Source organism: Muntiacus reevesi, chromosome 13 (assembly GCF_963930625.1).
Source record: "Muntiacus reevesi chromosome 13, mMunRee1.1, whole genome shotgun sequence".
NCBI lineage: Eukaryota > Metazoa > Chordata > Mammalia > Artiodactyla > Cervidae > Muntiacus > Muntiacus reevesi.
Window position 1 is genome coordinate 20756997 of NC_089261.1, and position 23898 is coordinate 20780894.

Sequence of the window (23898 nt, forward strand, 5' to 3'; positions counted from 1 at the left end):
TCCTTCTCTGGTTAGATACCGGTAGCTACAGTGGCTGTTTCAAAGCCATGCATCTTTGTTTCTCTTGAGCCATGTGATGACAATTCTTTTGGGGTCCATTTCAAAAAATTTCATCATTCTGGGCCAAACAGAGTCGTCATAGTGACCACTTCATACATGATACAGAACAATGAATATAGTCAGATTAAGAAACCAGACGCATTAATCAGAACCACAGCTGACAGGTAGGTTAAAAACCAGAATGGTCTTTGAGAGAACTTCATCAAATGAGGGCACATTAGTCAGTCCTGTAAATGATGATTTCTGGGTCCTCAGCCAAATGCATGCTTAAGAGGTCTAGCAAAAAGAGACAAAATAATTTGAGCTTGCATTAAGTATTGTTTTGCTGGCCACTGCAGACACAACAGGGAGCAAAGCAGACTCAATCTTTGTTTACAGTCTAGTGGAAGTTGGTGTTTAGTTGTTAAGTCATGTCCAACTCTTGTGTGACCCCATGGACTGTAGCCCCCCAGGATCCTCTGTCCAGGCAAGAATATTGGAGTGGGTTGCCATTTCCGTCTCCAGGGGATCTTCCTGACTCGGAGCAAACCCGTGTCTCCTGATTTGGCAGGTGGGTTCTCTACCACTGAGCCACCAGGGATGCCCATCTAGTGGAAGAGACAGATCTTAATCAAATAATCACAAATAGATTGTGAAAAACTGGTAAATGCTACAAAAAATACAGCTTTGAGCTACTGTGTCAGCATACAATAGGGGCACAGGTCAAGAGTGGAGGGTTTGGGGAAGGCTTCCCTGAGGAAGTGGCATCTGAACTAAGACTAAAGATGAGTAGATGCTGACTGGCAAACGGGAAGAAAAAGAGCATTCCAGATAAGTGGTAACAGCATGTGCAAAGGCCCTGAGGTAGAAAGGAGCGTGATACATTTTCTGACCTGATGGACTAGGATGGAGCAAGATGAAGCAGGAAAGGGAGGCTGGGACACCAGAATGAGACACGTGTCAATGAGGCAGCGTGGGAATTGCAGCACCATCATTTAGTAAGTCCAATGATGTAAACTTTATTGTTTGTTTTCTTGGTTTTCCTTGTAATCAGGTCTAAGTTATCCTAAATGCTCCTAAATATCCAATATCCTAAATGCTTTGCCCTTGTAATGGCCCAGGGGAAGCATTAAACAGCACTGGAGATACGCAACAACGAGAATCTCAGCCAAATAGTGACAGAGCCAGTTGTAGAATCAGGTCTCTTGCCTGAAGGTGTTCTCACTGAGGAACCTGACAAATGTGGGGAAGATTGTGTCCTTGTGTCCACTGGAATGCTCTTTCATAAGACTAAGCCATATGTTGATGTGCCAAATTACGGGGAACTCTGCATTCACTTTTTCAACTTCTTCATTCCACACACATTTTTGCTGGATGTTGCTAATGCACCAGACACCCTGCTAGGCACCACCAGGACAAAACTGAGTAAGGCAGGGAACTCCCTGGTGTTCCAGTGATCAGGGAACTCATATTACACAGTCTGTACTATGTGAACAAAAATAACTAAAAAAAACTTAGTAAGACAGGGTGGTCCTTGTCCTCCAGTTGCTCAAATATCTTTCTTACAAACGGATCAATCACAATTCAATAGAGATGTCTTTAACAAAGTACTCTGGGATCCCGACAGTACTGAGCACAGCTCCTGGCACAGTTTGATGGGAGTGGTAGTTGGTTGCTGATGTTTAGTCCCTGTGGCAGACATTGCTTTTTTTTTTTAATTTATTTTTTGGCTGTGCCATGTGGCACATGGGATTTAGTTCCATGACCAGGGATCGAACCCACGCCCTCTGCATTGGGAGCTCAGAGTCTTAACCATTAGGCCCCCAGGGAAGTCCCAGGTCCCTGTGGCAGACATTCTAAACCCAGAGGGGGTGTTGCCTGGTTTAAAAGAAGATGCGTCACATAATACACGCTTTTGTTGAATGTGGATAAAGGTGTTTGAGAAACAGCTGGTCTGGAGCCTGCAGATCCCTTTCCTGCAGGCCTTCTTCCACCACAGCTATTGACTAGGGGCTGAGGGTTAAAATGAAGTAATACATGCAAAGGGTTTTGCCTAGTGCTTAGCAAATACTAAGCATTCAGTAAATGTTAGCTGTGCTTAGTTGCTCAGTTGTGTTCTTGTTTGCAACCCCATGGGCTGCAGCCTGCCAGGCTCCTCTGTCCATGGGGATTCTCCAGGTGAGACTCCTGGAGTGGGTTGCCACGCCCTCCTTCATGGGACCTTCCCAACCCAGGGATGGAACCCAGGTCTCCTGCATTGCAGGGAGATTTTTCACTGTCTGAACCACCAGGGAAGCCCAAATATTAGCCACTGTTATTTTATTGTAAAGAAGATTTTCAGTGATTAGAATTAGATTAAAGCGGGGTTATTTCCTCTTTATAGAGGAGTAAGAGGAAAGCCTTGTTAAATACATCTTTCAAGTTCCCAGTGTCAGCTCCAAGACTAGACAGTGAAGAACCAGTGAGGTTACAGAAGGGGTCCAGCAAACAACGTTCAGGGTTATGTAGGTATCACCTTCCCACTTCAAGGGGAGTCCTTAGTATTGGGTGATTTCACACTTATACTCTGAAAGAAAAGCTGAGGCTAGCAGAAACAAAATAACCATTTGAGAGCATACCTGTGATTTAAAAAGAAAAAAAAAACTTAAATTTTGTGACTGGTAATTTTAAAAGCAAACCAGTAATAATATTCAAAAAAAGAAAAAAAAAAGACTCACACCACCTCCTGTGGCCTCTGCTGCATGCTTTCTGATGGCCCAGCTCTGGATCAGTCCAGAGCTGTCTCCAGGCTGTCCCATCCCTGCCTCTCCCGGTCCCATTCTCAGCTGCTAGGTCTCTGAAAAGTCATCCCACATGACATGTAATGTAACTGATTACAGCTGCAGTTACATTACACCTGGGCTTTCCAGGTGGCGCTAGTGATAAAGAACACTCCTGCCAATGCAGGAGAAGTAAGAGCGGTTTGATCCCTGGGTTGGGAAGATCCCCTGGAGCAGGGCATGGAAACCCACTCCAGTATTCTTGCCTGGAGAATCCCATGGACAGAGGAGCCTAACGGGCCTCAGCCCGTAGGGTCGCACAGAGTTGGACACGACTGAGTGCGCACACATGCAGTTACATTAGAGATGCACAGAGAGTGGACAGCTCAATTGTATGCCTTTGACACATAAAGAGAGTCCCTTGGACAGCAAGGAGATCCAACCAGTCCATCCTAAAGGAAATCAGTCCTGAACATTCATTGGCAGGACTGATGCTGAAACTGAAACTCCAATACTTTGGCCACCTGATGCGAAGAGCTGACTCATTTGAAAAGACCCTGATGCTGGGAAAGATTGAAGATGGGAGGAGAAGGGAATGACAGAGGATGAGATGGTTGGATGGCATCACCGACTCAATGGACATGAGTTTGAGTAAACTTCGGGAGGTGGTAGGGTGGACAGGGAGGCCTGGCGTGCTGCAGTCCATGAGGTCTCAAAGAGTCGGAGACGACTGAGCGACTGAACTGAACTGCCACATAAAAGTAATAGAGGCCTGTTTAAAATGAAAGAAAAAGTGTCTAGATGTGCTTCCCTTGGCCAGGTTTCATTGAGGCCAGGTTTTCTCCAGTTAACCAGATCCTGGCCTGGTGCGGACAAGGCTCGGTGAGTCGGGGCGGAGGCTGTGTGCAGACAGGAGAAACGGGTGTTTCCGCTAGCACACTAGAGGCGTGGAGGGGCTAGGGGCCCCCCGCGCGGCGGCCTGTGCCAACGCACCCCCACCGGGGGGCGGGGCCGGGGGCGGGGCTGGGGCGGGACGACAGCAAGCTCCTCCCCCGAAGGGCGGGCGTTGCCGTGCGGCGGGCGGCCTCGCGGTGCCTAGGCTCGGGCGCGCGGCCGGCCTGGGTCGCTCAGTCGCGCGGAGCCCGGCCCCGGAGCGCAGGCAGCGGCAGGATGAACAGCATCAAGAACGTGCCGGCGCGGGTGCTGAACCGCAGGCCTGGCCACAGCCTGGAGGCCGAGCGCGAGCAGTTCGACAAGACCCAGGCGAGCGGCGGGGGCCGCGGGGCGGGCGGGCGGGCGGGCGGACGGCGCCCTCTCCCCTTCCCCTCACACACGTCCCTCGAGCCCGGCCTGCGCCCGTCCCCGGGGCGCCCCAGGCCCCTCGCTCCCGGCCGCCTGGGTTCCCCTGGCTGCATCTCGGTCACGGCCACCCCAGCTCCCCGGCCTCCGCCGCCCCGGGCGCAGGTGAACCGGAAGCGCGCGCCGGCGCCCGGACCACAGGCGGCGCAGGGGGCTGGGTTGGCCGGGGCTGAGATGCCCCCGGGGACTGAGATGCGACTGAGGGGCCCAGGTGGCCCGGGAGGCGGCCAGGTGCTCAGGGACTGAGATAGGGTCGGGGGCCGAGATGGCCAGGGGACAGCGGTGTCCAGGGACCGAGAGGCGGCCGGGGACCTCGGGTGCCCAGGGACCGAGAGGCGGCTGGAGACCGCAGATGGCCAGGGCACCAAAGTGTCCAGGGACTGAGGCGGCCGGGGACCGAGGTGGCGGAAGGGGATCCAGGTGGAGGGGGCCGAGACGCGGCGGTGGGCCAGGTGGGTCAAGGTACGTTCCAGGCCCGGGTGCGTCCAGCCCGGGTTGGTCCGAGTGGATTTCTCCACCCTGGCCGCACAGCGCCGCCCCTCCCGGGCTCCGGCCACCTTTTTCCACGCTTTAAAAGAATGCCGTCTCTTCAGAGAAGCAATGCATTTCCTTCAAGGAAACTCACTGCTTCCTTTCCTCCTGAGTTGTTTTCCAGGGCCGCACAATATCTTATTATCTGCTGGGTGAAAAGTTTCACGTATGTAGCCAGACTTGTTTGCCCGGGCCATTGGCCCACATATAAACAGGTTCACACCCCCTTATTAAATGCCGGCGCCTGACAGAAACTTCCTAGGGTTCCCTTCCTGCACTTCCCACGCTCAGGCATCTCTTCCTGAGGGTGGCCTATCCTGGGAAGATTATTTTAAAAATGAAACAATGACAGGGGGTGTGTATTTGTCCATGTGTGGCTGCGGAGACCACACTGATGATGGCTGAGACCACAGTGATAAGGGTGTTGCTGTTTCTGGTTTTCTGTTCCTTTTTATTTTACAAACACTGAGGTGGTGTTCTGCCTGGGTGGGGGTGGGAGGAGCTTACTTCTTTATTTGCCAAAGTAAGTTAACCAGGACTGACACAACAGAAAGTTTTTCTTTAGAAATAAGCTGTGGACTTCCCTGGTGGTCCAGTGGCTAAGACTTTGTGCCCTGCATGCAGGGGCAGGAGTTCCATCCCTGGTTGGAGGACTAAGATCCTCCAAGAGTAGGCCAGAAAAAGAAATGAACTAAAAGGACCGAGCTTACCCCTGTCTGAAGCCCGGTGGTGACATTTGTGTCTACCATTATTAGCAAGGTTCTCCCTGTAGGAGCAACAACTTATGAGGTGTCTTTCAGATCAAGTTAGTACATGCAGCCTACAACAACTTTCGCTTTGAAGTAAGAGAAAATGCAGAGGAAACATCTAACCTTTGTGCTTGAGATTAACAAGGAAAATGATAATAAAAACCTTGGCTCTAGGAAAGCCTAGTGCTGAACCAACCTAGCCACAAATTATTAATTTATCCTTGTGATCATCACCATCCGGCCCCTGGTATATTTTCAGCCCAGATAGCCCATCATAAAAACAAATATGGCATTTAATTTAAAGTCATTAATGCATAATTAAGTGTGCCAGGAACTTGCAGAAGGATGGGGAGAAAAATTTAATTGGCAGAGAATCTGGATGTTGTCAGATGTTATTCATTCGCTGATTTTTAGTTTCTTTCATGCTTTTGAGAAGGTATAAAGAGGCCGGATTGCTACATAGAGGAGATGAAATTAAAGGGCTGAGTTCATTGATCTTACTCTTAAATTGTGATAAATCAAGGGCAAGCTTCCCAAATGTCAAAGAGAGTCCCTGATATAGCACCGCATATTTTGATGGTTGGTTTGGTAAACAAGAGGGTGTTTTGTTCTTGCTGCTTGGTTTTTTCTCAGAGGCCGAGAGGGTTACTTATCATGAATAATTCTTTCTAATAGGTGAATCTCATGGGCTTTACCCATTCCAGGGCTTTTTTTTTTTTTTTCTGGAAAGATGGAGTTCAGGTTCAGTGTCTGGATTTGTCTTCAGAATGACTTATTGAGAGATGCAGGAATAAGGTTTTGTGCTTGGTTAATATTTAATTAGATCACTCCCAGAAATATCTAGTGAGCTGCCAGCCGGGCCCCATTGGAGGAAAGGACATGGAAAGCCGAAGCTGCTGCTTACAGGTCTCCTTCTGAACAGAAAATAGTGCATCTAGCCCTCGGACATGGCTTGCCTTCGGAATGCACAGCCTGGGTCTCCTTGTTGACCACAGCACCCCGTATAGCAGAGGGGCATCTTGGCTTTCTTAGAACACATTTCCCCACCATCCTGCCAGCCTCGCTATTCCTCCTGGGCTTATGGGTCAAGAAGAGGAAAAATGTGACTGACCACACCCTGTTTTGCAAAAGGGTTTCTAACCCCGCCCAGTCAGGAAAGTGGAGGGAGGGCAGTCCTGCATCCTTCACGTTGTGGGTACTCGTGGTTGTTATGTCAGTGTGTGAGTGCCTGAATATTAATCCCCAGGGTGCCATGCAGAAAGCTGGTCTATTCTTCCCCAAGACTTTATGGGCCCTTTGGTGATAAAGCCCCTTTTTAAAATGGAAATGACAAAACTGTATGGGCGTTTTGTTGTTGTAGTATTCTGAATACAGGATACTGTGGAATACAGCATACCCATGTTCTGAACCTGAAAATCACCTGTCTTGTTTCAAAGGTGTATCACCGAAAGTCGGTGCACCTGTGTCCCTGGGCAGGGTGCTTAACTCCTGTTTCCTGGTCTGTAAAAATAGAGATAATTCCATCTACTTCCTTGGGCTGTTTTAAGGTCTAGAAATGATGGGGTGGGCTAAAGAGGGCCCCCCACCCCTGCCGCCACCAAAGATGTCCATGCCCTAATTCCTGGAACCCGTGAATATCTTAACAGTCCTGGGTAAGACAGTGCTAATCAGAGGACCTTAAAAAGAGGGAGCATGGCCTGGGTTAGCCAGGTGGCCCCAATGTAATTACAGGACCTTTAAATGTGGAAGAGGTCACGGGGAGGTCAGGGTGATGTGCGGTGAGGGGGACGCCATGGGATATTGCTGGCTTTAAAGCTGAAGGAGTGTGAGTGTCCTCTAGAAGCTGGAAAAGGCTAAGAAATGGATTTTTTTCACAGAACTTCTAGAAAGAAACGCGGCCCTGCAGGCACCTTGATTTCAGCCCCTAAGATCCATTGTGGACTTCTGACCTCCAAAAGTGTAAGATGACACGTTTGTGTTGTTTTAAACCACTTAGCCCACTGTGGTCATTTGTTAACAGGAGCAATAGGCAGCGAATACCATCAGAGCACAAAACATGTAGTATGGAGTTCTGCAAGTGGTCAGCGATAGCCTTCTTTCTCCCTGCCTCCACCTCCCCCAAAAGCTTTACAATTTGAGAACTATTTCAGACCTTCCAATAGAGAGGAGACCCATCTTTGAGGCCTAGCATGGGTGACGGCTCAGCAGATGGGAGTCCTAGAAATGCTAAACCCCAAACTTGTTTTCTTCCTTGTCTATGAGCACATTGGCTGGCTGGGCCTCTCTTTCCCTTGCAGGAAATGGAATCAGAGCCCCAAAGCTTCTTTAAGGTCAGGACGAGGGAGTGGTCTCACTGATCAGTGAGCCGGGCCAGATGAGGAAGAAGAACATCATGCCTGGGTGGGAGGGTCAGGAGTTAGGGGCTTTCTGGGAGGGGCGGGAGCTGTGGAGGGGAGCAGCAGACGGTAAACTGTTCATAAGTTTAATTTTTCGGGTCAGTGACATATTGCCTCTGCAGCCTCTGTGGAAATGAAATCTTATAAAGATTAACGTTTATTGGCACTTAGGGCTTCTAACCCCGGCTTGTCCAATAGAGACAGAATAGAAGCCACCTGTATCATTTTTAGATTACTTAGCCACCCTAAAGACATAAACAGGTGAAATTCATTTTCATCGTATACTTTATTTAGCCCAATGTATCCAAACTATGGGGCTTCCCCAGTGGCTCAGTGGTAAAGAATCTGCCTGCAATGCAGGAGATGGGGGATTGATCCCTGGGTTGGGAAGATCCCCTGGAGAAGGGAATGAGAGCCCGCTCCAGAACTCGTGCCTGGAGAATCCCATGGACAGAGAAGCCTGGAGGGCTGCAGTCCATGGGGCCGCAAAGAGTCAAACATGACTGAGCACGCACATCCAAAATATAACGATCCCAACACGTAATCACTGTGGAAATTATGAATGGGGTATTTTACATTCTTTTCCTCCTACCGAGTCTTCAGATTCGTTTTGTGTTTGATTCAGCTCTTCTCAGTTTGGACTCACATTTCAGCACTCAGTACTGTGGCCGGCAGCTACGGGATTGGTCGACCGGGTGTTAGAATCACCTGGGGGCGTTTTTACACTCGTCAGTGTCTAAATCCTGGTGACTGGGAGTGATTTGACTTGGACTGGAGTCCTGGGCACATGGGTCTATTAAAAGTTCCCTAGCCAGGAATCCTGTAGAACCTCAGTATCAAAGGCAAGCCCCAGCACACGGACAGGTGTTTGGGCACTTCACTTGAATTTCTGGTTTGAAGGCCGTTCCCAAATTGACAGTAGTCTTTTGGACTTCCGATTTCCTCTGTCCTGACTTGCCTACCCTTGAGTGTTATCACCCGTCTCTGCCGAGCAGGCAGACTTACACACTCTCCCTTTTAAAAAACATTTATAGTTGATTTACAATGTCTAAGTTCTGTTGTACAGCCAAGTGACTCAGTTATACGTATATATATATATATAGTCCTTTCATCTTCTCCACTATAGTTTATCACAGGACACTGAATATCGTTCCCTGTGCTGTACAGTAGGACCTTGTGGTTTATCCATCCTGTGTGTGATAGTTTGCATCTGCTAACCCCAAACTCTGAGTCCTTCCCTCCCCCGGTCACCCACCCCCTTGGCAGTCACAAATCTGTTCTCTATGTTGTAAGTCTGGTTTTGTTGTGTCAATGAGTTCACTTGTGTCACATTTTAGATTCCACGTATAAGTGATATCATATGGTCTTCCTCTTTCTGACTCATTTCACTTAGTGTGATCATTTCTAGGGCCATCCATGTTGCTGCAAATGGCGTGATTTCATTCTTTTAGTGGCTGTGTAATATTCCATTGTGTACATGTACCACATCTTTATCCATCCACCTGTTGATGGACAGGTTGTTTCTGTGCCTTGGCTGTTGTAAATAGTTATACATGCTCCCTTTCTGTCTTCCTTATTCCTTATAGATACTGCGGTATTACAATGCTGTAAGTCACCAACCCCTTTCTGGGCCTCATTTACATGTTTATTTAAAAAAAGTTCCCCCACCTCCGAGTCTGGGAGGAAACCTCAGCCATATGGTGGAAGTCAGAAAGCCCCCAGTTCCACCCACGTCTGTCGGCTCCCGGAAGGCTGGGGCAAGGGAAGGAGCCTGGCAGCCAGCACAGGCTGGTTGAAAGGCTAACGAGAGGTGAGCCCGAGGTTTTCTGAAAAGGAAGGGAGCACGAACCCGGCTCACAACCCCCATGGGACGCTGCCTGCAAAGCCACATCTGAGCTGCCCTAGCAGCAGCGGCCTTCCTCCCTGGTCCCCAGGGGTGGGTGGGTGGTGGTGAGCTGTGCCCTTCCTTCCAATGGCGCTGCTGTTTCACGCCCCTGAGACACCCTCCACCTGGTCCTGCCCCATCAGCCCACTTGGTGATGCTCGGGACAGCTGCTGACTTCCGGGTTCCTGCGGTTTCCCCCCAGAATCCCCCTGGGCTCCCCAAGTGTCTGATGACCTCTTGGTCCAGGCTGGGGTGTGGCTGTGGCTGCTCATCCTTCCCCTCACTCTTCCCACCTTTGCTGTACGTTTGTCCCATGACACGTTCACAAGGGACCACTGACTGTGTGTCTGTTGGCTTTTTTCCGGTGCCCTGGGATGTGTCTCCTCCGAGGGTGTTCACTTTGGTGAAGGAGGTGGGAGAGGGACAGGGGGGCTGTGGCAGAGCTATCTGAGAGCGGGGCTCTGTGCCTCAGTCACACCATCTGCAAAATGGAGCTAATCCTAGCGCCCGAGTCATGGAGTAGGTATGAGGATTTGCGAGACATCCCAGCGCCTGGTGCAGAGCCAGTGATGGAGTGAGCAGCTGTTGGCCGTTAGTCTGTGCATGGGAACGCAGGCTGGACCACAGAAATAGAAGTAGCGCCCTCCTGGGTTCTGTCCCTGTGTCCCCAGGTGAGCCTCTGTAAGTGGGGAGCGGGGGCGGTCCGGGAGGGCTGCCACGGGAAGGTAGGGAGCCGCCCGTTCCTGGCAGGGGGATCCTGCGGTGCCACCTTCTCAGGTATGGCAGGCCCTGTTCCTGGGTGACGCTGTCCCCTGGAAGATGCCCCAGGGGGAAGCCCCAGAGAGGTCGGGGGAGGCCAGCTGGGACTTCTTGGCAGAGAGGCCTGCCCTCCTGACCTTGCCCCCAGGTCAGTGTCCCATTTGTGAATGAAACCCGCCTGGGCCCTGAGTCCAGCTGCGCGAGGTGGAAACTCTTTGGAATTGAGTCTAGGCCTGCTTGGCTGGGGAGTGGGAAGAGGGGGCAGGGAAACCCAGCCCGCTAACCTGAGCCGGGTCCCAGAGAGCCTTTGCTGGAGTGCCTCTGCCAGCCAGGCCGACAGCAATACCCTTCCCCCGCTCCACCTGGCTCCAGGGTGGACTCAAATATCACCTTGTTTGCAAAGCCTTCCTGTGCTGCCCTAGTTCTCGCGATACTATCCTCACTTGTTTCCCTGTCTCCTGAAACCCTGCAGCCAAACCAGCAGGAGTGGACGGACCTGAGGCTGGGCGTGTGTTTGGATCCAGAGTCACACGAGGAGGAGAGATTGCATTGCCTCCCTCCCAGCCTCTAAGCACTGCCCCCTGGAACCCCAGGGTCCTCAGGCAGGACACCCTTGACTCCTCTTGTGTCCTGGCACCCAGGAGTGCCTGGCTCGTGACCCGCTCGGCGAGTGTGCGCTGAATGAATGGGTGCCCTGGGGACCCGTGGGTCTCCCTTCTTTGATGCTGCTGCTCGGTGAAGCCTAAAAGGCCCTGGCACCCACTGCGGGGAAAGACTGAGCCCTTGGAGAAAAGTTTAGTAGAGGCGGGGTTGTTTTTCCTCCTGCTGAAACAAACACAATCTCAAGTTGCAATAGGTTCTCCCGCCAGAGAGTGACTCAGCCCCCTAGCTTGTGGGCCAGACAGGTCTGGGGAGTGATGTCAGCAGGGCCCAGGAAGGAACCTGCCCCGGGGCTGGCTCCCTGTCCATCCTGGAGGCGGGAGGCGGGCCACATCCTCCTGTACCACTTCCTCCTCCTGTGTCACCTGCAGAGCCTGGGGGTGGAGGGGGAGGTGGCAGTGCCCACCCCCGCTGAGCCTCGTCCTGGGGAATGGGAGGAGCCCGCCTGGGGCTCATGCCCTCCCCTCCCCCATCCAGTTTCATGAGGTCAAATGATTGAGGGGCCCAGAGCGGGGACTGGGGGGCGGGAATGGTGGGAAAAGACGGTTGAATGGGCAGGATGGTGTCGCTCCACAGACTTCCCATCTGCTGAAATGACCAAGCTGCCGACCTCTGACCCCGAGTTCCCACCACTTTGCCTGTGACAACATCCAGCCGCCTCTCCGGCTACAGAAATCCTGTGTTTGCTTTCATCAATGGCCATTGAGGTGGCAAAAGCATTTGAATGTGGTCTCTCTTTCCTCTTTGGAAACACTAAAGCAGGTTAACCCACCTCTCTGCCAGCCCCTATGCCCCGGCTCTTGAAGGACTTTCTTTTTTTTTTTTTTTTTTGTCCCTGCCATGTGCCACCATGAAGCGTCAAGATAACAGGACAAGGAAGATTAAGTCTGATTCATTTCAGGGTTGGTTTTAAAAATAGAAATGGTTTTATAGTTGCCTTTGGTATTTAATTCTAGTGGTTAAATCATTAGTTGGAGAAAGAGACACACACATGCTACCTTGAATTTAACCAGCACTTATATTTGGAAGAGCTTTTGTTCATTCAAGTATTTGCTCTTTTACTTATCCAGTAAAGATTTATTGACTGCCAGGTGCAGGTTTGGGGACTGGAGGTATAGCAGGGAGCAAGACCAACCAGGTTCCTCGTGCCAGGTTCAAGTTCAGGGGTGGGAGATAGAATAAGTGGTAAACCATGGATTCAGAGAATAAATGTCCTGGGTGAAAGTAACTGAGAGAGTGCTGTGTGGAGGAGGGGCTGCTCTAGAGAGGGTGGTTGGAGGAGACTTCCTGGGAGGGGCGTCTTAGATCAGAGCAGGGTGACCCCAGAAGCACCGCTGGATCTGGGGGTGGGACCACACTTGCCCAGTTTGAGGGACAGAAGGAAGGCAGTGTGGCTTGAACAAAGCAAGATGTCCCACCCCTCCCACGAAAATGTCCTACATCTTCGTATGTGTTTGTGTCCTCAAAGACCCAAGGGTTTTTTATTCCTGCTTTCCAGATGGGAAAGGGGAGGTTTCTAAAGTGGAGGTTCCCCAGGGAGCTGGGGTGCACAGGCCTGGGGTCTCCGGGCCAGGGTGCCGAGGGTGGCCGTGGTGGAACTGGGTGAGTTGACCTGTATTTGTCCCCATTCACGTGGGCTCCTGGGAAAGGGGTCTCCCCAAGTCTGCGTTCCTCTGCTGTGCAGAGCCCTGCACAGCCTGGCTGGGAGGCCCGACCTCGCAGAGAACAGTCAGGGCTGCAGCCTCTGCGGTCACTGGGCGCTGACCCCTCGCTGGGGTTTCCAGAACGGTGGCTCCGTGAGTGGTCGCATACTCAGCGGCCACGCACTCCCGAGGTGCTCCCTGGGCCCCCTCTGCCTGCTCTGCAGCCTCACGGCGATGGGGCGCAAGGGCGGGCTTGACTTCTGTCTCGAGTCCACAGCAGATGCCCAGGAGGCAGGCCTCTGGGGAATATCACTCGTGGGGTCTACTCCCCACCCCCCACCCTGCCTCACCGGGTCCCCTCTCCTAACCCACGCAGAGATGCTCCCTCTGTGTCCCTGGGAGTCACCCGTCCAGGGCCAAGCGCCCTCAGAGACTCTGTCCACCCTGGTCCTGGGGTTGTCGCCCCCAGGCTTGACTCCCAGGCCTCTGCTGGCACCAGACGGGGTTTTATTTGACAAACAAGAACGAGACTGTTCCTGGAAGCAGGGCAGGTGTGTCCTGGGGCTCCGGCTCCCACAGACCCAATGGAGCCCTCATAGGAGGCCTTCCTAGAGGCCCCCAGCCCTGTGGCCAGACAGGAGCCGAGCTGAAGGTCTCGGTCAGCCAGCCTTCCTTCCCCACAGGAATGGGGGACCCCCCTGAGCTCCTCGCCGCCCAGTTGCTGTTATTACCTGTGGTTTGCACAAATCCCGGATCCGGAATCCACGTCGTGACTTGGGGTCAGGCCAGGTCCTGGGGAGCCGGGTCCCTGCAGTGGGACAGAGGGGCCCCTAGCCCCCCAGCCCTTCCCGCTGTGAGACCCAGGACTGGCGGTGTCTAAGGGGACCATCTGCAGAGCCAGCAGCCTGGGCCCCAGCGCGGTCCGGCCACCCTGGGGACTGCTCGCCCTGGGTCAGCAGGGGAGCTTCTCGGGAGGCTTGTCTGGGGGGACAGTACCTGCAGTAGTGCCCGGCGGGGTGTGGGTGCCGGGGCTGTGTTTCCTCGTTATGACCTTGAGCAAGTGACTTAACCTTCTCGAGCTCTGATTTCTTCATCCACCTGCTTCCAGGGTTACTCAGGAGACTAAATGAGATAATGCTGGCGAGGCACTTGGCACAGTGCCTGACACATGGCTGAACTTGATAAAAATAATTTTATTAGTCATTTATTGAGACCAGCTCGCTGGCCCTTCGGCATGAAGTATGCCTCCTGCAAGCTTCCCCGGGCCCAACCATTCCAAGTGCGTCTCCAGAGCCTGCTGGAGGCCTCCCAGCCCTCAGCCTGGTCCCCCCTGTCCGGAGAGGTGGGCCCCTTGCCACGAGGTGGTCTCTGGGCCTAGGCTTGGAGTTCTCCAGCAGAGAAGGAGCAGCCGTGGTCTGAATGCTTGGGATGTGGTGTAGTCACCCATCCTTGGGGTCCAAGAAGCGTGTCTCTGCCTACCCTCCCCTGTCTCTGCAGACCTCCCTCAGCTCCCTCCCCCAGAGTCTCCCCACCACCACCTGGCATATCTGGGAGTCTCACAGACCCACTCTTGCTGCTCTTGTCCTGCTATCCCACCCTGGTTCAGAAGTGGGCACAGCTGCTCCCTGCCCCCCGCCATCCTCAGCCACTCAAAGTTTGAGTGGGAAGTCAGATAAACAGACCCCCTGCAAGAAGGTCGCCACCCGCCCCTTGCCACTCCCCGCCCCCTCCCTGGACCCTCTCTCCAGTTCGGGCTCTTCTATCTCCACACCCAGTGAAAAAGTCAAAGTATTAGTCACTCAGTCATGTCTAACTCTTTGTGACCCCATGGACTGTATGTAGCCCACCGGGCTCCTCTGTCCATGGGATTCTCCAGGATACTGGAGTGGGTTGCTATTTTCCTTCTCCAGGGGATCTTCCCAACTTAGGGATCGAGCCCGTGTCTTCTGCAATGGCAGGCAGCTTCTTTATCACTTGTGCCACCTGGGAAGCTGGTCTCCACACCCAGGCTCCTAATCAACCCATTCTGCTTGAAGCTTCTCCTGTCTCCCGGACAGAAGGCTCTCTCCACGGCAGTCGATCCTGCCCATCCTGAGAGATTATACTGCGCTGGCAGCACTGCCCCGCCTGGTCCATCAGGGCGGAAGGCAGCCGCCATAGGCACCGGGGGGCTGGTGGAGGACGCCGTGCGTGTGGGCAGAACCGGGTGTCCTGGTCAGAGCCGCCGTGGACTGGAAGCCCGGGAGCAGAGCCATGGCGGAGTCGGCAGGCACAGGTTCCTGAGCTAAGGAGAGGAACCCCGGCGTTCCCCACCCCCGACTCTGCGGCGCGTGCAGGACAGTCTAGGGAGGCCATGGGCACCCTGGGGCCTGCCGTGCCGTCCTGGGACGGGGCTTGGCTGCCGCGCCTGGAGGAACAGCGGGCCTGTGAGCATCCACAGACCCCCTCTGTGTGAGCGCTCTGCCTCCTTGGGAGGCTTCCCAGCCCACACATCTGTCGCCTGCACACAACGGGGCCGTGTTCCCGCGGGAGGGACCCTGTTCCCGCGGGAGGGACCCTGTTCCCGCAGCCGGTGGCGCGGGGAGCGGGCGGCACCAGGAGGCGGGGGTTGTGGGGGGGGACGGGAGGGGCCTGGCGCCCAGACTGTGCCGTGGGCCTGAGTCACCCACGTCTCGCTGGGTCCCCAGAGCCTCCCTCACTGCCTCTGAAAACCTTCCATGTGCCAGGCGCCGTTTAGGGGTTCGGCAGAACTGCTCCCTCTCCCACTCCCCCCCCAACCCCGGCACTGGGGTGCTGAGCGCGAGAAGAAGCATAAATCAGGGGAGGCTGAAACAGGCCAGTGGCAGGAAGGGGACCCGCAAGCGGGCTCCCCAGAGGGACGGCTAGGCACTCTTTCTGGGGGTCCAGGCCCAGCCATGAGAGGGCGCTCGGCTTACATCTGGACTGCGGTCAAGGCGCCCCCGCGGCCTCCCAAGAGGGCGGGAGGTGGGGCTGCTGACCCTGGGCCCAGCTCCCTGCTCCCCTGCTGGGCCCCAGCACGCCCACTCTCTGCTGCAGGCCCGGGGAAGGGGGTCGGGCTGGCCTCCAGGAGGCCCCCTCCCTGGGGTCTGGGGTTGGCCCCCGGACAGTGGGAGGACAGCGGACCTGCCGGCCCTGACTGCAGGTGACGCTTGGCATCCCCCGCCTTCGGGGCAGCCCTGCGCTGTGCTGGCCCATGGTCTTCCGGGCCAGGTGGCAGTTGTCAGAGCCAGCTCGGGTGTCAGGACCACTGGGGGATGGGGTTACACAGCCCAGAGATGGGCCCAGTCCCACCTTACGGGCTGGTGTGCCTGCCCCTGCCAGCCCTCTATCTGTGCTGGAAGGAGGGGCCTGGGAGCTGGACTGCAGGATCGTTGAGGACACAGCCAGACCTACCTGTGCCCGTATTGGCTGTACAGATACCCAAGCTCCTGGAGCCTCAGTTTCCTCATCAGGAAAGTGGGCTCATGCCCACTGGGAGTGTGTTGCCGGGACCTGGCGCAGGGGAGCGCCTGGGAGTTGCCGGTTGTTGATTTCCGTTCTTAGCTGCTGTGGGCCGAGTTCTCTGCCCGCTGGGGCTTGATGTTGGCGGGCAGGGCAGCAGTACACCAGGGCTGGCTCCTCTCACAGTTGATGCCTGTGGAACGCGGGCAGGCGCCGGGGCCTCAGGGAGGCCGAGCTGGCAGAGGACCAGCAAACACGGAACAGATGGCCGGGGAGCCTCCCGTGTCTGGCTTGCCGAGGCTTCTCACGTAAGGGGAGCCAGAGCCGGCCTGTGTCCTCTCAGGACCCTGATCTGCAGCGAGGCCGGAACTGCGCCGCCAGCCTGGCCCTTGATGCCAGGGGAGCCGCCCCCCGGGGCCCAGCTTGCTGTGTGCTGCTGCCCAGCTCTCCCCGAGCCCCCGAGAACGGCCACAATGGGTGCTGTGTGTGAAAGGAGGTCAGCCGGCCTGGCTGGGGTGGGCGTGGGGGGCCCGGCCGGCCCAGCCCCAGCCGCTCCCAGGTCCGGGAGCCAGAGCAGAAAGCACAGCCATGGCTCCTGGGGTTGCTCTCTCCTCGCAGAGCAGGCCTCCGGTTGGTCACAACAGGACCACAGATGAGTGAGATCACCTCGTGCCTGGCAGGACCAGGTCCTGTTGTCCCCACTCCAGAGGTGGAGAGCAGAGTGGCCTCTGGGTTAGAAAGAAAGGAAGCGCCTGCTGCCCCTCGGGGCTCTCTCTCCATCCTGTCTTGCTCCCACCACAGCTGGGCCTGCTCCGAACAAGTCAGAGCAGGACCAGGCTGCAGGGGGAGCAGGGACCCCTTGCCCAGCCCTGAGAGCTCCCTGGACGGCCTGGGGCCGCACCTGTGGGGGACTTGGGAGAATCGTTAAGCTGGAGAGGTGTCTGCACTGGGCAGGGACCCGATCCCAACCCTCCCACCAACCAGCAGATCTTCTCACTCGATCCACAAGCTTGGGGCTAGGTGGGTGAACAGAGGCTTAGAAGACCTGTCACCAGGTGGAGAATTAAAACATATCCATGAGTAAGCCCAGGGCCAGTGGTGGTTCCTGGGTGAGTGGGCTGGGGGTGACAGACAGTGCCCCGAGCCTTTGGTGAGGGAGCAGTCATATCCAGGAAGCCTTCTTGGAAGAGGAAGCATTGCACTCAGGGGGACAAGACTCCAGCAGATGGAGGTGGGAGGGGACCTGACACTGCCACCTTGCTCGGGGCCTGAGTGGGGGCAGCACGTGTGCTAGGTGGGTCCCCCCCTTCCTGCCACCCCTGGTGGGGCGCAGTCACTGTTTGAGTCTGTGGGGCTGGGAGCTGAGTCAGGACTCGCCCACACAGGATGCATGCAGACAGGCTGTGGGACCTGGTGTCTCCTAGTTTTCCACCTACTGGCCGTGGGGGCCTCATCTCTCTAGGCCAGGCCCCAGGGTAAAGTGGGGGTGACATACGTCTCTTGGTGAAGTCCAGGAAGGCTCAGGCCACAGCAGTCTCTCCGAGAGGGTGGGACCCATGGAAGCTGTCAGGAGGGGACTGGCTGACCCCCAAGGCCCCAGGGGGCCATACCTTCTGGGGAGAAGGAACCGCCTGCAGTTTTCAGATCAGAGTTGTTCTCCTGCAGCACAAGCTGGCCCTTGGCCTTATTTCCCAGACCCCAGATGCTCTCAGTGATGGCGGCATCAATGTAGTCTGAGCTGCAAGTATCAAGTGAAAGAAAAGTCCCGAGTGGTCTGGTTTGCCTAGGTTAGGGAATTTCTTCTTTTTTTTAAAAATTATATTTATTTAATTTTTGGCTGCGTTGGGTCTTAGTTGCATCGGGCAGGATCTTGCCACTACTACAGGCTCAGCAGTTGTGGTGGGCAGGCTTAGTTGCCCCGTGGCATGGGGAATCTTAGTTCCCAGCCAGGGATCAAACCCGCATCCCCAGCATTGGAAGGCAGATTCTTCACCACTGGACCACCAGGGAAGTCACTCAGAGAATTTCTGTTCTCCCCTCATCTCTCCCCTCGCCTTTAACCAGTGGGAAGGATCCATCCTGTCTGCGTGTCGCCCCTTCCCCTGCTGCCTGCTCTCTCCCGGGAAGGCTGCCGGGTAGTTCTCTGACCTCGGCCTCCTCTGTCCCCTCCCAGGCCATCAGCATCAGCAAAGCCATCAATGCCCAGGAGGCCCCCGTTAAGGAGAAGCACGCCCGGCGTATCCTCCCCACGGCTGTTCCTCTGGGCCCCTGGGGGAGGCGGGGAGTGTGAGGCGCATGGGGGAGATGGGCTTGGGGAGCAGCAGGCGCTGCGGATGGCCCAGTGAGGTGCGGCCCCCACGGCCTGGTGCCAGCCTCGCTCGGCCTCTTCCAGACTCTGAGTCCCGCCTGGGGGAAGGCCACTTATTGTCTTGGGCCGTTGGGCCCGGCATGGGAATGGGGCACGACCATGGCTGAGAAGCACAGCGCTCAGTAGGGGGGCAGACAGGGGTGAGGAGGTGGCAGGCGGCCCACCACCCTCATCTCTGCAGTCAGTCGCCTGCTGGGCTGCACCCACCGAGCCCTCGCTCATGCTGGGGGCCCTGCTGCATGCACTTGGCCTTGACCTGGCAGGCATCATCCTGGGCACTCACCACGAGAAGGGGGCCTTCACCTTCTGGTCCTACGCCATCGGGCTCCCACTGCCTAGCAGCGCCATCCTCAGCTGGAAGTTCTGCCATGTGCTCCACAAGGTCCTCCGGGATGGACACCCCAACGTGAGTAGCTGCTGCCCGCAGGTCCAGGGGCCCCGGCCCTCCGTCTGCTGCCCCCCACTCCCACGAGCACCCCCGAGCCACCTCCTCTGAAATGAGTGACGGACTGTCCCCGAGTCTGGGTCAGCTCTGGGCGGGCCGCCCGTCCTGCCTGCTGCCCTCCACCCCCTCCCCCTGCCCCCTCCCCCGGAAGGCACCGGCTCCTTCATCCTCCCCCTTTGTCACCCGGGGTAGGTGCTACACGACTGCCAGAGATACCGGAGCAACGTCCGGGAGATTGGAGACCTGTGGGTAGGTGCGGGGAGCGGGCGTGGGCGCCTGGGGAACGGAGCTCCGGTGGTGGGGTCCTCCCAGCAGGGTCAGAGTCACATTCTCAGGGGCCGCGGTGGGGGAGGAGAGCGTCAGTACCTGAACCTGAGCCTTGCTCTTAAGACCTGGCACAGGAAGCCCCAAACGCACCGCTAATGGGCCCTCCAGCTCCAGAATTCAGCCCTTCAGTCCCTGGGGGTCAAGTGCCCCACGCTGAGTCTGGGTGAGGGGTGCAGACTCTGGGTCCCCCAGGACCATTGGCAGCTGTCAAATCTTAGGAATCTGCATTTTCAGCAGGCTCCCCAAAGTTTCTCATCCACAGTGAGGTCTCAGAGCCCCCAGGAACGTGTGTTCTAGGTCCGCTCCACAATCAGGAATCAGTGGCGTCTCCCAGGCACAGAGAGGGTCCCTGGCCTTATTTGTCCTCCAGGAGCACGGCTGGGGCTGCATCAGCTGTGTGGGGGGCCGGGCGGACCTCTGGAACTGACCGACCTGCAGTGGGGAGGCCCCTAGAAGTAAGGAAAACGGCATCCCTGGTGCCAGCTGCAGACATGGGCCCAGCTGGCGTGGCCGTGGGGGGCGTGGTGTTGGGAGGAGGTGGCGGGAGGGTGTGTGTACACACCTGTCGGAATGTAGCTCCGCAGCCACCACCAGCATTTTAATAAAGTGTCCCGGCTCAGAACTGGCCTCTTGCCTGGACAAAGAGCTCTTTTGTCACAAGAGTCTCTCTGGCAAGACCGAAAAGGAGAGAGCAATAGGCAGGGAGGGAGCTGGCAGAGAAACTCCTCAGGGAAAGAAGGTCGGCCACCTCTGGTTGTTGAATGAATAAGTGACTGCGCGGGTGGGCGCAGGACCGACACCCCGCTCGTGGCCTTGCATCTTCCAGCCTCGGCCTCCTTGCTGGGCCCACGGGGTCCCCGGGTACGTCCTCAGCCAGGGCTTTCTCCGCAGGGCCACTTGCACGACCGATACGGGCAGCTGGTGAACATCTACACCAAGCTCTTGCTGACCAAGATCTCCTTTCATCTCAAGGTAGCTTCCTTCGGGGAGTCGGGGCCTCGCCCCCCACCCCACCACGACATTCAGGAGGGTGGGGTCTGTCCTGTCCCCGCCTGCCCCTGGGGGACGCTCTGGACAGATGGCAGGGAAGTCAGAAGGCCCAGGGGCGGTTCCCAATGCTGGCCGTGGTCCCAGCCCTGCCCTGGACTCCGACTGGACCGCCCGTCCTCTCCACCTCGGTGTCCGCAGGCAGTGCCCGGGGCGGGGGGCTGCTTCTCTGGCCCCTTCCCTCCCTCAGAGACTGGAAGTGGCACTGGGCCAGAGCCAAGGGGGCTGAGGTTGCGTGGCGGTGTCCTCTCTGCAGCACCCGCAGTTCCCTGCAGGCCTGGAGGTGACAGACGAGGTGCTGGAGAAGGCGGCTGGGACCGATGTCAACAACATGTGAGTCCCCCTGGCTGTCCTGGGGCCAAAGGTCACGTGTGCCCAGGAGATGAGGCTGAATCTAAAGGGATGGGCTCACGCGGAACTGGGTGTTTTGGCTGAAGGACTGCCGTCTGGGTATCCATGCGAGGGTATGGCCATGAGCATCCCTCCAACCTGGGGGGCTGGGGGTGCACCCCATACCCCTCCCATCCAGCTCTCCCTCCTCCTCCCCCGTAGCTTCCAGCTCACCGTGGAGATGTTCGATTACATGGACTGTGAGCTGAAGCTCTCTGAATCAGGTGAGCGGCCAGGGGGGCCCCGGGTGTGCAATCCTTAGTCATGGGGCCCCCAGGGGCCCCCAGAGCACAGGGAGGAGAGGCCTTTTCCACCCCTGCAGCACGTCAGGCCCCCAGTGGGCATGTCCAGGGTGCAGTCTGGCAGAAGGAGCCCTGCTCTGTTGGCCCCGAGGTAGGAGGGGGGAGGGCAGGGCGGGGAGGACCCCAGGAGCCAAGTCTTCAGGTTTCTGACCACATCCTACCCAGGGCAGTTGGTTTGGGACAGTCCCACCCATTCTCTGCCATGAAAGGCCTCTGAGTCACTTCAGATCTCCCTGCCCAGGAACCCAGCAGCCGTAGGACAGGAAATCTCAGGGGGCCCCCCCATCTCCCACCACCAGGTGACAGTTCTGAGTGGCAGCTTCGAAACAACTTGTGGCTGACTCGGCGCTCTCCACAGGAGAGTGAGAGGCAGATGCCTTTTTAAGGGGAAGCCAGGAGTTAGAAAGAGTGTGTCCGGGCAGCCTCCTGGCACCGGTTTCTGGACTCTGAGGCTGGGTGGTCTCGGGTGGGGGGCAGCTGTCCTGTGGAGGTGTGCCTCTCCCCGAGGGCACCCCCACCCCACGTGCCAGCATCTCCTGGAGAAAAAGCATTAGGGGGAGTGGGGGTTAGAAACCACCCTGAGGTTTCTAACAGCCCCAAATGGAAACGGCCTGAATGCCCCCCAGATGAGAAGTGACTGTATTGTGTTTTAAAACCCCAAATCGTATTTTATGTGTATTTAGATTTTTTTACAAGGAAAACGTACTTGACATGACGTGACATGTAATTAAGAATTAAGGTTTAAGCGTGAGGCACAACACTTTGTGCCTTCCTCCTCGCCCCCGTCCCTCCCGGGCGTCCTCGCATCACCCTGGAGGTTTGCAGGTTGGCCCCACCCCAGGCAAGGCGAGAGTAGGCCCGGGGAGGGGGCCACCCGTCTGGAACAGTGTCCCCCGTGGGGCACCCTGGGTTTCACCTACTCACGTCTCTCCCTGCCCAGAGATGGGCCTGGCCAGGGGCAGCAGTACGGCTGTCTCTCCCTCCTGCTTGGTCTGTCGGATGAAAAGATGATTCTTAGGGGCAGGGGAGATCGACCCCGGGTACACGTGAGGTTTTGGGGTCCCTTGGGGTTTGCAGAACCACACCCTGAGTCCACTGCTATGAGATTGGCCAAGCCCGGGCTGTTCCATGTCTGCACAACCTTAGGTCTCTCAGGTTCAGAGTGAGCGGGGGAGCCTGTGGGTATAGGACTGTTGAAGTTGCCCAGATCCTCCAGGGCCCGCTCTGTCCTGGGCTCACTGCCTGGAGTCTCTCGAGAGACAAGAGTCGCTGGCCGAGCTGAGCTGGGGTTCATGTGCCCCCACTTGCTGTCGCCTTCGTTGGTGGGAGGGCTGCTTCAGGCCTGGGGGTCCATCTTCACCTCGAGGAGCGCACCAGTGACCGAGAGCCTGGGGTCAAGTCCCACCGCCCAGCCGGGACTGGTGAAGCCAGTAACCCAGGCCATTGCCCTGTGTTCAGGTGACGGCCAGCTGTCCTCACCGCGGCCGTCCCTACGTCTGTGACTGGAGTAGGCTCTGCTGTCTCCGGGCCCCCCATTCAGGCTCCTCCTGCCCCTCTTTTCTGCAGTTTTCCGACAGCTCAACACAGCCATCGCCGTGTCCCAGATGTCCTCGGGTCAGTGCCGCCTGGCCCCCCTCATCCAGGTCATCCAGGACTGCAGCCACCTCTACCACTACACGGTCAAGCTCATGTTCAAGCTGCACTCCTGTGAGTCCCCGTGCCCCCAACCCTGCCTGCCTCGGCCCCGAGGGTCAGCCGAAGCCCCAGAGGGCTGTGCGGGCAGACTGTGTTAGGGGTGGGAATAGAGCAGTCCTTAAGATATTTATTTATTATTGATAAGTGTATTTATATATGTTTATTATTGTTATATATATTATTTATATAATGAGTAACAAGCTCATTACCCATTAATAGAAATAACATACTTGTTATGGGGGAAAAAAATCACTATTTTCCAAAAAAAGATTTAGCAGGGAGAGCTGCAGAGATTTACATGTTTGTAGTTCTCTTGACCGCCTGGCCTCGGAGGCCTGTGCCGCTGGGCTGGTGTGGAGGACCAGGGGGTCCCGTGGTGGCTCTTTAGTGTCCAGAAGGGGTCTGGGCCACCAGCTCCGGGTCTGTGCGCTGTTCCACCATCAGCCGTGGGCAAACTCCAGTCCTGATGCACCAGCAGAGCCTGGTGGGCAGTGGGCTGTGGCTGAGGTTCCACCCAGCCTTCCCTCACTCAGTTGAAAGCCTGACCCCCTCACAGGGGTCCCTGGGTCCTCCTAATGGTGGGTGGGACCCAGCGAGGTGGCAGGGGCTCTTGTCTAGTCTACCATGGTTTCTGGAACAGGGAGGAGCAGGGAGGGGGCCGGGAGGGAGCCCTTTGAAGTCTCAGAGCTGTGAACAGAGAGGAAGCCCCCTTCAACCTTGCTGCCCCCAGGTCTCCCAGCGGACACCTTGCAAGGCCACAGGGACCGGTTCCACGAGCAGTTCCACAGGTACCGGCCCAGGCGGGGTTGAGGATGGCAAGAACGGGGCTCCTCGGCTCTGGGTGCAGCGCGCTGGGGCTGCGGGTCCTGGCTCCTCTGACCTCCTGCGTCCTTCCCGCAGCCTCAGGAACTTCTTCCGCAGAGCCTCGGACATGCTCTACTTCAAGCGGCTCATCCAGATCCCCCGGCTGCCCGAGGTACCTGCGCCCTCCAGTGGCCGCCTCCGGGACTGCAGCCTTCCCTGTCTGCGCTGGGGTGGGGGTGGGGGGCATGTGGCTGGTGTGGCGGCAGAGGGAGGGGCTT

The 23898-nt window shown here is 56.4% G+C and overlaps 1 protein-coding gene across 2 annotated transcripts in view; it reads left to right on the forward strand.

Moving 5' to 3' along the window:
• Positions 1–3861: 3861 nt before the first annotated feature.
• HIP1R (huntingtin interacting protein 1 related) overlaps positions 3862–23898 on the forward strand; it is a 28475-nt gene continuing 8438 nt past the window's right edge. Inside the window, exons 1-10 of one of the 2 annotated variants that reach the window (XM_065903695.1) lie at positions 3862–4061; positions 18416–18479; positions 18874–19016; positions 19248–19304; positions 20274–20354; positions 20686–20762; positions 20982–21043; positions 22688–22828; positions 23547–23604; positions 23717–23792. In XM_065903695.1, coding sequence (XP_065759767.1) covers positions 3969–4061; positions 18416–18479; positions 18874–19016; positions 19248–19304; positions 20274–20354; positions 20686–20762; positions 20982–21043; positions 22688–22828; positions 23547–23604; positions 23717–23792 — 852 coding nt within the window. In that variant the 5' untranslated portion in view covers positions 3862–3968. Of the gene's footprint in view, positions 4062–6960; positions 7397–18415; positions 18480–18873; positions 19017–19247; positions 19305–20273; positions 20355–20685; positions 20763–20981; positions 21044–22687; positions 22829–23546; positions 23605–23716; positions 23793–23898 lie in introns of those variants that run through there. The other variant, XM_065903694.1, reaches the window with a different exon arrangement.